Raw genomic sequence first — 13,745 nt, forward strand, 5'->3', positions numbered from 1 at the left:
TATTTATGGATTTTTCCACTTTATTAGACATATTTGAATTTATGCGACTTATAGGGTGGTGCGACGTGTACGGCGGAAAATACGATACATACAACTTACAAAATCCACCAATAAAGGAATATATGAAGTAAAAACCTTCTGAGGTGTACATTCACACAGTCCATGTGTGTAGTATCAATTTAAATAATAACTTGAGGCGATAAAGACAAATGTAAATGTTTTTAACCTGACAAAGTGTTCACGCACATAAGGATGAGCATGCACCCCCTGCCTCCCACCCTCAGTAGCATCAGCAGCTCTCACAAGTTGTTGGCTGTGCTTGCTTCTTGAACACGTAGAACTGGCTGAACAGAATCATACCTCCTACCCTCTTTCACTCCTTCCACTGTAGCTCTCTGCCTCTTTCTTTTTTGTGCACTTTTTAATACGAACGTGACTAAACTGCTGCTTCAGCATGTCTTTGAACCTTCTCAAATGAAATGACAGCCTGTCTTCTCTTGACACAGCCTGCTTAGCCAGATCAGCTGTAGAAGTTCATTAAACTGTATGTAGAGAACTGTACTCGTTGAGGAAACGCTCATCCTGCCATGGCAAAGGCTCATGGGAGTTGAACATGAAACTTCGCGCTGCTCTCTTAAGGATTAAGGCCGTCTTTTGGCGCTTCCCTGCAGATGACTGAGCTATGGAGCAAATTCTTCAGCACAGAAGGAAAACAAAACAAGCTAAACTCTTCACTCGCTTCACGTCGTTGCTTTGGCTGGAGGCGTGTCTCGTTTGACCGCATGCAGCACCAGATCTTTGCTTTTCACTTACCATAGCTACAGTTAGGCCTGTCACGATAACAACTTTTGCTGGGCCATTAATTGTCTCAGAAATTATTGCAATAAACAATAATATTGTTTGAAATTTGACAATTATTAATTGTCAAATTTTATAAGAACTGTTGGTTAATTTGTTGTGTGTAGTACCTTTTTTTTGACCACTAGATGGCAGTATAAGGCTGTTTGAACCAAAGGATGGATAGTGAGGGTGCCAACGGTGTGTCTCTTTAAGAAAAATGGGAGAGAGGCCCCTTGACGTGACATGGGCTGTCTCTCTTGGGTTCTCAAAATGGCGGACGCTCTGTGTGGTTTGAGCTCTTTAGCATAGCATTTGTCACACAAACCTTTTAATAAAAAAGCAGTAAACAAGTTCTCAGCTTCTTTTTGCAGAGAAAAACAACTTTTTACACGAAGGTCTGGGTTACAACCGGGGATTTTTGGAGCTTTGACAAGACAGAGTTTTTTTCCCCGAGGTCGGCCTGTTAGCTTAGCTCGTAGCTTAGCTGCTTTTAATGATCCAAAAACGTGATTTTTGGATGGTTCAAATGGATTTTAAAGATAAAAGGAGGGGTCATAGAAGAGCACCAGAGTTGAGCCTTTTTTCATCCAGTGTCCAGTAGAAAGACAGAGACACGAGGAAACGTTAAAGCCGATAAATGAGGTCGATAATTTTCATTTATCATGCGATTAATTGATTTATTGTTTATTGCGACAGGCCTAGCTACAATTACAATAACTAGTCTGATACTTTAACATTGCTGAACTACTTTGGGGGTAATCTGTAAAGTATTTTTGTTTCTGGTAGATTTTTACTGCATAACTTTAAGCAGTTTAAACAAATTCCTCTAATAAAAGTCCCCCAAAAATTTGCATCTACGGTAGTTTAGAGCCAACACGAGTCCTTTGTGCTTGAAGAATATTTTAATATTTTATTTTAAAAAAATAACAAAAAAAGTCTGTTTGACTGTGAAGGAGTTGGTTCTCTACATACCGGTACTCTTAACAGGTTAGAATAGGTTTGTTGGGTGGCTGGATGGTGGGACCATTATAGTCCAGTAGCTAACCGTCTTTATCTTCCTTCCCAATTCCTTTTTTCCCACCAACGAGTAGACGTCTATTTGATAGACTGTTGTAGCCAAGCTCAGTAGAGTAGCTTGTAGTTTTCTATTTATGCTAAGTTCTCTTGCCTCACAAAGAGCCTCCAGCACCGTAGCAAGGCCTGCCTCCTGTAGCCATTTTTGAATTGATTTATTTTTATTTAAATCTGGACTGTATTCATCTTTGCCTGTCAGGAATGGTCCCATCCGTCAGCCGGTGAAATAACTCCGAGGTCAGTTGTTGCAAACCCGGCGTCTCTGTCCTTGCTCGTCAGGGGCCTGTCGGCAGCAGCCAGAGGTCTGACACGGTCACTCTTCTGCTTTCCTGCAGGTGGACAAACTCGAAGCCTCAGAGTCTCTGAGGAAACAGGAGGAGCAGGCCACAGAGTCTCAACCCATTGTTTACGGTAAGGAGTCCACACCGTCCTTTCAGCCCTAACGTGTTCTGAGCTGTTTCCAGCTGATTGTTTTGGTGCTTGTTTCAGGCACGCCCCAGCTCATGCTCACAGCTGGGCCCAACATGGCTGTGCCTCCTCAGCAGACCTACAGCTACGGCTACACGGCAGCACCAGCCTACAACCAGCCGCCACAGCCCAACTTTGGTTACAGCATGTGAACCCCCGCCCCCCCCACACACACTATGTGAACAAGCCCCTTCCTCCAGTCTGTGTTCCTCACCAGCTTCCCGTGGTCTCCTGCTCACAGCAGAGCCACAAACGAGCAGCAGCCCACGGTGGTTTCCAACACTTTTTATTACGTTGTTGTCGCGTTACAACATAAATTATTTGACAACAATGAAGGACTTTAATTTGCACTGTTAAAAGCTTTTGACCATGGTTTTTTTTTTTACATTCCATATTTATGACTTATTTAGTTCAATCTTGTTTGATGTTAATATTGTTTTTATTGGTTTGTGCAGAAGTGGACTTGCTACAACTCAGCAATGAACCTTTTGAAGTAGGTGGAGGAGCTTTGGATTTTGCACTCGTGAAATTAATGTAGAAAGCTCTTACGTTTGAACGGCCTCCCTTGTCTGTAAAATGCATTTCATTAATGTACATTCTGAAGAGAAAATACTGAGCTTACATAGAATATTGAACATATATTGCCACTTCAGTGGCTATAGCTATGAACACTAAGTAATGATAGTATATTCTGCACAGGTGTGTAGCTGTCTGGGGTTTCAGATGTGTGCAGATGTGTCAGTGTGAATGTGTGTGTGACCTAAAGGTCTAAATAAGAGTTTAACCCTCCTCCGCAGCCTGTACAGGTCTGTTCACTCCATCCTCCTAGATATCGGCTCTTCTTTGGCTCCATGTGTTCAGGTGACCTCTCGTGCTGTGTACAGTGCTTGTGTGAGACTGTATCTGTGTATATGCAAGAAAAAAAACCTTCCCAGGGTCCTTCACCACACCGTGTGTTTGTATGAGTGTATTACTCTGAATCCTCCTCGTGCTGAGATCTGTGTATGCCAGGTGATGTGCTGTTTCTTTTGGTCACCCCTTTTTTTTTTTTGTATTTTGATTTTTTTTTTTTTTGATTTTTGCGTGTGTACAGATATAAGGAATTTAAAACTTGTAGATGGAGACCCATCCACACCCTCCCTGTCTCCTAAACCCTGCCCCTGTCCGGTGTGCTCCTCTTGTTGAAGCTAGAATAAACGGAGGTGGAGGACAGGCTTGTGGACCGTTCTGAAGCTTGATGATCCATCAACACTCCTGAAGTCCTGTGGCTCCTGTTTAGATGGTTATTAGAACGAGCTGGGTCTCTGAACATCCAGTTTGGTCTGGAATAGGAGGCTGTTATTTACCTTGATGTACCCAACTCCCTTACATGCTCTAATCTGTGTGTGTAAAGTGTCATTCTAATCTGAACATGGGATTAATTCCTTTCTGTTCTGCAAATTAACAAGAAAGGAGGTCTTGTCACTGGGACATGAAGAACATGACTAAACTGAAAAGAAAATACTATCCTAAGTTTAAAACATAATAAAAAAAAAAGTAGTTGCCATCTTCCTGTGTCTGTGTGAAATGGTGTACCAGTGTCCGTTGTTTCTGCAGTATGTGCATACAAGACGTGCTACAAAGCTAATAAAAACAAGTGTCTGCTCAAACGCTCATAAATATGTGAAAGTGTTGCTTGAACCTTTAATATTTTTTCCGAAGATGAAATGTCTTTGAAGAACTAAAACTTGTCTAAAGCATCTTCTGGGCCTTGCGCTTCACTGCAGAGTAGTATTTTTCACCGATTCCTGTTGCTCTGCAGATTCACAAGCACATCGTAACGTTAATGACGTCATACAGACCGCCGGACTGTCTCCACCCGTTGGCTCATACTTACTTGAGCTCCAGCAGCTTCTTCTCTTTGATCTCTTGAAGACACAGGCGTCTCTGCCGGTTCTTCTCAAGCAGCCGATCAGCCTCCTGAAAGGATTCTCTGCGCTTGGCGATGGCAGACAGCTCCTGTTCCTTTATCTGCTGGCGGACGGTCTCTGAGTGACGGAAGGCTTTCTGAAGCTTCCTCTCCTTTTGCTCTCTCTCCTTGGCTATAGCTTCTTGTTGAACCCTGGGCGGAAAGGTACTTGGGGTAGTCTACGTGATACTCGACTAGATACCCACTAGAAAAGCTTTTCCGTATACCCACTTAAAAGTGCCCAATGATTCATATCATTAGGCACTTTTAAGTGCGTATACTAAAATTCTTAAGCTTTTCTAGTGGGTATACTCTGTATACCCGAGTACCACGTAGACTCGGGCATACGGAGTATACCCACTAGAAAAGCTTTTCAGTATGCCCACTTAAAAGTGCCCAATGATGCATATCATTAGGCACATGTCATTGATATGTTAAACTCTTCCCTAACAATCTGTCTGTATGCAGTGCTTTGCTTTGATACTGTGATAAATTCTGTAGCATGTTTCTAATACAAAGCCAACTGTTGTACAAAGTTTGTTGTTCATATATTCAAATAGAAGCATCAGAGAAATTTGGAAATGTTCACTATGCTTAAAAATCAATAAATTGGCAATTACATTGTACTAACCAGTGTACTTTGGCTTCTAAGCACAGTAAACCCACTACAAATATGTAGACCACACCACTGATTTAGATCCTTACAAAGAAAAGTGTCAGATTTTGTGTTTTCTATTTCTTACTTTAGCACCCTGTCGGTCATCGCCTTCTCTCGGCTGGTCTCCGTGGCCAGGCGGTGCTTTTTGTCGTTGACTTGCTCCAAGCGAGCCGCCCTCAGCGTCGCTTCGTCGCGCGCCTTCTTCACAGCCAGCGCTCGCTCGTTCGTCCTCCATTTTCTCTCTGCGATGGCCTGGCTCCTGCGAGCACGGAGCTCGTCCTTCGGATCCAAGCGTTAGAAGTTGGAATTACAGAACTTTGTGTTTGTAGCGGTTGTAATAAGCCACGTTCAAGTCCAAGTCAACTTTATTGTTGTTTCCGCCACATGTGGTACATGAGGTGGAACGAAATGTACGCAGGGTCCCACTTAGCACCCCAAAATAGATAAATATAAAGTATAAAAGAAACAGTAAATAAGGATTTACGATATACAGACCCTTTTAAAAAAAATAGAATATCATGGAAAAGTTGTTTAACTTCCATAATTCCATTCAAAAAGTTGATCTTTAATAGATTATAAATTCAGGGCCCACAATTTAAGTATTTATTTGTTTATTTTTACATAATTTTGGCTTCCAGCTCATGAAACCCACGAAAACATGATTTCAAAAAATTAGAATACTGTGGAGAAATCAGCCCAAATGTTGCAGGACATGAATGTTTTAAATTGAGTGTGACACTAATTATCTACTGAACTCAAAGATCCTGCACAGGTTTCCCCAGGTGTCATTAAATTGCTTCAGTTTGGTTCAAGTGTCTCAGTTCGGTTCAATATGGAGAAGACCATCTGATACCCTCCATAGGATGGGTAAGGAGGCTGGCTGTTCACAGAGTGCTGTGTCCAAGCACATCAATGGAAAGTCTAGTGGAAGGGCAAAATGTGGCAGGAGAAGATGCACCAGCAAAAGAGATGACCGTGGGCTTCAGCAGATTATCAAACAGAGAAGATTCCAGAATCTGGCAGAGATCCAGAAATAGTGGAATGAGGCGGGAGTCACAGCTTCAAGCATCATCACATTCAGACGTATCCGGGAGATGGGCTACAACTGTTGGGTTCCTCGGTCCTCTTTTCCGATGAAAGTAAAGTGTGCCTTTCATTCAGGAATCAAGGTCCAAGGATTTGGAGGAAAAAGGGTGAGGAACAGAGCCCATACTGCTTGAGGTCCAGTGTGAAATATCCACAGTCAGTCGTGATTTGGGTGCAATGTCCGGTGCAGGTGTTGGTAAACTCTGCTTTCTTAAATCCAAGGTCACTGCAACAGTGTACCAGCATGCTTTAGAGGACTTCATGATTCCTTCTGCTGAGGATCTGAATGGAGATACAGATTTCATCTTCCAGAAGGACCTGGCCCCTGTCCATGCCACCAGAAGCACCAAAACCTGGTTTGATGCCCATGCCGCGGTGCTTGACAGGTCAGCCAACTTGCAGGACCTAAACCCCATTGAGAATCTATGGAGTGTTGTCAAGAGGAAAATGAGGGGCACCAGACCCAACAACAGAGAAGAGCTGACAGCATCAAGGAAGTCTGGGCTTCCATAACTCCCAGTCAGTGCCGCAGGCTGATCGTCTCAATGCAACGTCACATCGAGGCAGTGATTAAGGCAAAGGAATTCCCAACCAAGTATAGAAGACTGACATATCGTTTTGAAAGTACCATATTTTGATTGATTTGTTGTGATCCTAATTTCTTTATTTATTTTCTGCAAAAACTGAGTCGTGTGGGCTGATGTCTTCACAGTATTCTGATTTTTGAAATCCTGTTTTTGTGGGTTTCATGAACCGTTTGTCCAAATTATGTAAAAATAAACAAATACTTGAAATTGTTTAAATTGTGGGCCCTGAATCCATCATCTATTAAAGATTAACTTTTTAATGGAATTATAAAAGTTAAACAACTTTTCCATGATATTCTAATTTTTGTAAAGCGTCTGTACATTAAAATATACGCTAAACACTACTAACGTAATACAATATGACAACACCAGCAGCATGAACATGAGTCTCTGGTGAGCAGATGGGTATGAATGAATACAGCAGCATGAGGTAATCAGCAGCATGAGATAATCAGCAGCACAGATAAGTCGCATCACCATTTAAAGTGGCATTACAGTGATTTTTTTCTCAATGATTCTCCTGGTTAAGGATTTATGAGGCTGAGTTCCTGACCTGCTCTGCTTTGTAGTCTTTTGCTCTCTCTTGCTTAGCCCTCAGAGAAGCAATCTCCAGCTCCTTTTCCTTTTTGATCCGCGCCTGCTCTGCCTCATACTCCGCTTGTCGTTCCTGTCGTTCAAAGTGTCACAAAGCGTGGTTTGAAAAGCAGATCTCATAATAAACTCACCGTTTGCTTTTAAGCTGACCAGTTTTTTCTGCTGGAATTCTGCATCTCTCATGTCTGACAGCTTCTCCTCCTCTAGCTTCTTCTCTTTGGCCCTCGTCACCTCTGCGTTGATGCGCATGATCTCTTCCTGCAGAAGCTGCTGCTTCATCTTTTTGTCCTCCAGGGCCTAAAAAACACGCGGCTTTGAGCGAGGAAACTAAACGACAGGTGTGTTCTGCGTGCTTGCACGTCTTTCAGGATATCTTACAGTTAGAAGTCACACTACCTTAAGCTCTTCCAGGTTCTGTCTTTCCAGAGCCTCCTTCATGTTCTGTTTCTCTTGCTCTGTGATCTCATCCAGCAATAGTTTGCTCTTCAGACGTTCTTGGATCTGGTCGTAAATCTGCTGCTTTCCTCTGAAGTACAGCAGTTTTTAAAGCAGCATCTCTGTGAATATTTCTGTAAAAAATAATCTGCTTGCTCTTCCTACCGGACCCTCTCCTCTTTGCGCTGCTCATCAATCTTGTTGGTCATCTCCAAAGCCTTGCGGCGCTCCACCTCCATCAAGGTGTCGAGACGCTTCTCCTCCAAAGCCAGCTCCACCTCGATCTGCTTCTTCTCCTGGATCTGAGCGTCGCGGATGGCTTGACACTGAGCATCCAGAATCAGCTGAGAGGCAAAAAAACAAAGTTTTAATCTTCAGGTTTATTTATTTATTTATTTATTTTTTTATCGCCTGACCCTGAAAGGCAGAAGACAAACAACGTGGTGTTGTTTCTGCAAAGTGAAGCTCGAATCACTGGTCAGGTGAACTTTTGAAGTCAACCTGACTCGAGATGGCTACCACAAGCTACTGAGCTCGAACAAACACAACGATGGTTGTAGCTCGGTCAGTTTTACAGACGCTTGGCTAGAACTTGGCAGGATCCTATCCGAGCATCATCCCCAACACGTGTGATCTGAAAACTTCACACTGCTTGAGATCTTTGAGTAAAAATTAGTCATGAATTGTTGGAGCTGCTTGTTAGAAAACATCTGATCCGTTGGACACATTTAAAACGTTTGCTCCCACCCGGTTGAGCATTTTGATTTCATCCTCTTGCTCCATCCTTAAAGCTTTGGCCCGCCCCAGCATGCGCTGAGCGCGATCATGGGCCTCCAGCTCCAGGTCGGTGAGCGGCTGGTTCTTTTTACGGGACAAATCTGCCTCCTGGATTTTACTCTTTCTGGCTTCCGCTGCTTTCTAAAATAGAAGTTTAAAAAGTAAAAGTTGTAAAAAAACATTATTAACCCAGTTTTTGTTTCAGCAGTTTAACCCACCATCTTCTCCTCTTTCTCTCTCCAACGCTCCTGCTTCAAGGCTTCTGTGTCCGAGCTGAGATATGAAGTGATCCTTCTGAACGAAGCTGCTGGAAGGACAAGGAACTCTCTCGTAGCGTCTTTCCGTGGAATCCTGGCAGAATAACGAGTGACGGCTTTCAGTACAGCGTCATACCTGTTCTGAAAACACTTCTCTGTATATTTAACATTTATCCTGACAGCGTCATGTCACTGTTTAACATGACAAAAGATAAAACCTTATTTAGCCCACAGTGGGAAAATTCAGAGAACACAGCAGCAACAAGACGAGAACAGAAAACAAACTATTTGCAAACTGTAAAAAAAATAAATAAATTACATAATATACATTTATATATATATATATATAAGTTTGACACATCCAATAAATTTCATTCCACTTCACGATTGTGTCCCACTTGTTGATTCTTCACAAAAAAATTAAAATTTTATATCTTTGTTTGAAGCCTGAAATGTGGCAAAAGGTTGAAAAGTTCAAGGGGGCCAAATACTTTCGCAAGGCACTGTATAAATATATGCACACACTTAGGTGTATAATAGAGTGACTGTTTATGAAGCTTTCACACTATTGTGATCTATTTTTCTTCTGTACGTTTTTCAGCATCTTTTTTGTTCCAGTTTTTCAGCTATTTCAAACAAATCGTATCAAAACGTTCAGCTCTTTCAGGGCAATCTTGCTATGACTGTTGGTAAAGGTACAACTTTAGCTTTTTGAAAGATTTAGCCTTTTCTGCCATTTTTTCCCTCATAGAAAATGAATTGAGCTCATTTTACATCCTTCAAATCTTTAGTAACCTTTTGCTGCTACTTTCACATTATGTTCTGGTTCAGCTTCCTTGTGTGAATTTAAACCTTTTTTTTCTGCTAATTGCGGTTTTGGGGCTGTTTTGTGCTGCTTTCACATTTGTCCTAATTTCAGCTGGTTATGCTCCTTTCTGCTCATTTATTCACGTTTCAGCTTTTTTCTTCTCTTTCAGCTACAGCTGATTTTATGCTCATTTTAGCATTTTCAGCTAATTCCACATTTTTTGCACTCATTTAAACTTTTTTCAGCCTAATTCAGCAAAATGTACTCTCTCCACTTCTTTCTGGTAATATAAGCTTCTTTCTGCCTTTTTTAGCTACTTTAGTTATTTATGCTTATTTATGCTAATTTCAGCATATTATGCTCCTTTCAGCTAGTTTCTGCTAGTTTCAGCTTTTTCTGCTCTTTCAGCTACTATTTAGCTTTTTTATGCTGTTTTTTAGCTTTTTCAGGTAATTCTACATTTTTAGCTCATTTCAGCTCTTTCCACTTAATTCTAATAGTTAAAGCTTATTTCTGCCTTTTCAGCTATTGTCAGCTTCTTTTTTTGTTGTTGCTCATTTCAGCTTTTTTTTAAACTAATTTCCAAATTTTTGTGCTCACTTCTGTTCATTTAAACCTAATTCAGCAAATGTGTTCTTTCTGCTTTCTTCTGCTAAATGATGCTTGTTCTTCCATTTCAGTTACATTTCAGCATGGCTTTTAGCCTGTTTTAGCTGTTCTTCAGCACGATCTTCTACAATAAGCATTTACACTGCATTTTTGCGGTAAATGCAATTTCTCTAGTTTTCATGTATGTTTGTTTCTTTGTTTGTTTGTGAACTCATCACAGATAATTTAAACCATCAAATAAATGTGCGTAGTCAGGAAGTGTTGTCTGACCTGAGAGTACGGATCAAGTCTTTCGTGATGATCTGAATGGTCTCTTGGTTGTTTGTCTGAGACAGATCCACTGGTGGAGCGTCCAGCTGTGGAAATATGAGAACAAAGTGTTAAACGATAAAAACAGAAGAAGATAAAAGGCCGAGTTGTCTTTTTATTTTTTTAAATAGATGTCAAGATTCTGTCTTTATAAAATTTGGGGCTGTTTAAAAATAAATTACATGTAATGTACTAAAAAAAGAACAGACAACCATGAGGTGGAACATTTCTGTATTTTAATTAAATAAAAAGTATTTCTATTTCCTTGGCCCCCTACATGTGAGAACATCATTTAAGCCCAGTTTATGATGCATTTTTATTTCTTGTGAAATGGCCAGTAGTGCCAATTAATGTTTCTGAGTCCAGGTCTCACCGTGGAGATTTTTGGGGGTATCACTGCAGTGGTGTGAAATACTCCTCACGTGGGAAATCACACGTGCGCAGTAGGCGTCTGCAGTCGGACGTATTTCTGCAGCAACAACGGTAAAAGGTTTGAATCGTGTTGTTGGCGCTCGCTCTTTTTCAACAGGCAGGAGCAAACCAACAACATCCTCCATCCAAACGTGTCCACCAGTGATAACGCTGACGCTGCATGCTGCTTCAGTGATGCCCAATAAATAAAAATAAGGCGTTTTTGCTTCTCTTCTGTGCACGTTCGCCAAACACACCTCGTCTCACAACACCCTCAGCACATTGAGCTTTGTGCAGTTACCAATGAGCCAGTCAGTATTTCACATGTTCATAGTGTGTTTCAGCTGCCGTCATTCAGACACCTGGCAACACTGCAGGTCATGCTCACAATGTAAAATACCAATAAAACTTTTCCTTTTTTACACCTCATTTTTTATTGACTGTTATTCAATTCAATTCAATTCAATTCAAAAATACTTTATTAATCCCAGAGGGAAATTATTTGTTTTGCAACTGTTGTTGGTGGTGTCCCTGAAAAGGACGTCAAGGACAGGGACACCACCAAGTCATTGGTTCAGGTATGTTGACGACACCTGGGTTAAAATCAAATCTCAGGAAGTCCAACATTTTACTGACCACATCAACTCTGTGGATAAATACATCAAGTTCACACGAGACGATGTAAAAAATGGCAAGTTGGCTTTCTTGGACTGTGAGGTCTCAGTCTCCGATAGAGGACATTTGCAAACCGAGGTGTACCACAAACCCACCCACACAGACCAGTATTTGCAGTTTGACTCCTATCACCCTTTGGAGCACAAGTTAGGAGTCATCAGGACTCTGTATCACAGAGCAGACAGCGTCCCCACTAGCTCAGGAGCCAGGCAGAAGGAGAAATCCCACACAAGACAGACTCTAGAGCAATGTGGATATCCTAACTGGGCCTTCCTGAAAGCAGAGAAGAAACCCAAACAGGACTCCAGTCAGCCATCAGGTGAAAAGGAGGAACCCAGACCCAGACCAGTGGTCATTCCATATGTTGAGGGAGTATCAGAGAAACTGAGACGTTTATTTTCTAAACATAACATCCCAGTGGCTTTTAAACCCCAAAATACATTACGGCAAAGACTGGTTCATCCCAAAGATCCAGTCCCCCGGCACAAACAGAGCAATGTTGTGTATGCTGTTCAGTGTCAGGAGGGCTGTGATCAGTCTTACATCGGGGAAACTAAACAGCCACTGGCCAAAAGGATGGCCCAGCACAGAAGATCAACATCATCAGGCCAGGACTCTGCGGTCTACACTCATCTCCAGGCCAGCAGTCACTCTTTCAGGGATGAAGATGTTCACATCCTGGACAGAGAGGAACGATGGTTTGAGAGAGGAGTAAAGGAGGCCATCTTTGTGAAAAGAAATCGTCCATCATTAAACAGGGGTGGAGGCCTCCGGGTTCAACTGTCCCCCTCTTACAATGCTGTGATTGCTAGTATCACTCAGCCCTCTGTGAACAGTAAACAGCCATCAGGTGCTAATGATCCATTGTTAGGCTGATGGTCCTTCTTGAGCATGTGATCAGCTGGTTCTGGTTGTCAGCAGCAAACTGGTTGATCCACCCTGAGAAGGTGCTATTTAAGAGACTGAGCTGAATACAGCACCTCAGACTGAGGAAGTCTCTCGGATGAGAGACGAAACGTTTCTACATTTTTTTGTTGTTTTGTTTTGTTTTTTTGAATGTCCAGAGGACCAGATTTAACTTTTTTAGATTTTTCTACCTGGATTATTGAGCATGCATCAGGATATTCAGAAGTATATGTTTCCTTGTGGATTAACGTTTTAAAAAAGGCTGATCTTTGACCACCATTGGGCTCCCAAACAGAATTGTGTGTACCTGAGACCCGGGGACCAACATTCGGTTCCTGCTCGGACGAGTTCTGGACCCGGAGGGAGCGGAGCTGGACTCGGGGTTCTGCGGGAATCGGTCAGATTAATGTCAGAGTCGCTGAGAGTAGTTTTTTATGTAAATAAGAAGGTTAACTTACCGCCATGTTCGTAGCTTTCCAAATAAATCTTCTTAAATGTGTTGTTGGTGGGTTTCAAACACCAACAATACAAACAATAAACTCGTAGTGTGACGTTTATGTTATTCTGCTGGACTTCGATAAGGGCCTCGGTCACGTTTCCTTGTTGTCTGTTGCCATGGGAACGGGGCGCAACGTACATTCATTCAACCTTTATTTAGATAGAAAATTACGATTTAATATTGCTGTTTTTTAATTTTTATTTCATTTTCCACCGTAGCTTAACCCACAGCACGCTACAAACTGCTCACTAATGTTCACTCTGTGTAAAGTGTGTAAATAACGCGAGTCAACATCCGGTGACGCAGCTCAGGTGTTGTGCCGAAAAAAGCGCCCCTGCCGTTAGGAGTTCTTCCGTTCTGGAACACGAGCTCCTTAAACAGTGATTTATTTTTATTTTTATTGATATTAAAAAGGTTGACAAAACAGCAAAATCATTATAATTGTAGAACAAAATAAACAACACAATAATGCCAGGGGGTTATAGAGCGAGCACAGATCTTAAACAGTGATCTAATTTAGACTATGCGTGGAGAAACGGTGATTTGTTTTCCAGCATGTATTATTGCTACTAAAGCAAAAGAAACACACTTTAAAATTATGACTGACATTTATCCGTCCAAGGAATTACTGAGAAAAGTCTTTATAGGTGACAACACGTGCACATTCTGCGATAGTGATATTGAAACAACTGACCACCTGTTCTTTTTCTGTGCAGCTATAAGAACAAGACAATTACAGATATAGTTTAACAGTAATTTTCCATCATCACTTATTTCTCTTTGTAGAGATGACATGTTTTTTTT

General features: G+C 41.6%; 2 protein-coding genes across 3 annotated transcripts in view; one reads left to right on the forward strand and one right to left on the reverse strand.

Moving 5' to 3' along the window:
* LOC119410566 (clathrin heavy chain 1) overlaps nucleotides 1-2,626 on the forward strand; it is a 44,798-nt gene extending 42,172 nt beyond the window's left edge. For both annotated transcript variants that reach the window (XM_037677453.1, XM_037677452.1), the window contains 2 exons: nucleotides 2,250-2,325; nucleotides 2,404-2,626. In XM_037677453.1, the coding sequence (XP_037533381.1) occupies nucleotides 2,250-2,325; nucleotides 2,404-2,534 (207 nt within the window). In that variant the 3' untranslated portion in view covers nucleotides 2,535-2,626. The remainder of the gene's footprint in view (nucleotides 1-2,249; nucleotides 2,326-2,403) is intronic.
* A 475-nt stretch (nucleotides 2,627-3,101) lies between these two features.
* Nucleotides 3,102-12,906, reverse strand: cfap45 (cilia and flagella associated protein 45). The gene is made up of 12 exons (XM_037677776.1): nucleotides 12,901-12,906; nucleotides 12,750-12,827; nucleotides 10,412-10,497; nucleotides 8,686-8,818; nucleotides 8,438-8,608; nucleotides 7,856-8,034; nucleotides 7,652-7,781; nucleotides 7,406-7,552; nucleotides 7,215-7,328; nucleotides 5,074-5,267; nucleotides 4,259-4,483; nucleotides 3,102-4,177 (listed from the first exon to the last, which is right to left on the reverse strand). Exons 1-12 carry the CDS (start codon nucleotides 12,904-12,906, stop codon nucleotides 4,114-4,116), a joined length of 1,527 nt encoding a protein of 508 aa, XP_037533704.1. The 3' UTR covers nucleotides 3,102-4,113.
* Between the last annotated feature and the right edge of the window lie 839 nt (nucleotides 12,907-13,745).

Source organism: Nematolebias whitei, chromosome 6 (assembly GCF_014905685.2).
Source record: "Nematolebias whitei isolate Nwh7 chromosome 6, NemWhi1, whole genome shotgun sequence".
Lineage (NCBI taxonomy): Eukaryota > Metazoa > Chordata > Actinopteri > Cyprinodontiformes > Rivulidae > Nematolebias > Nematolebias whitei.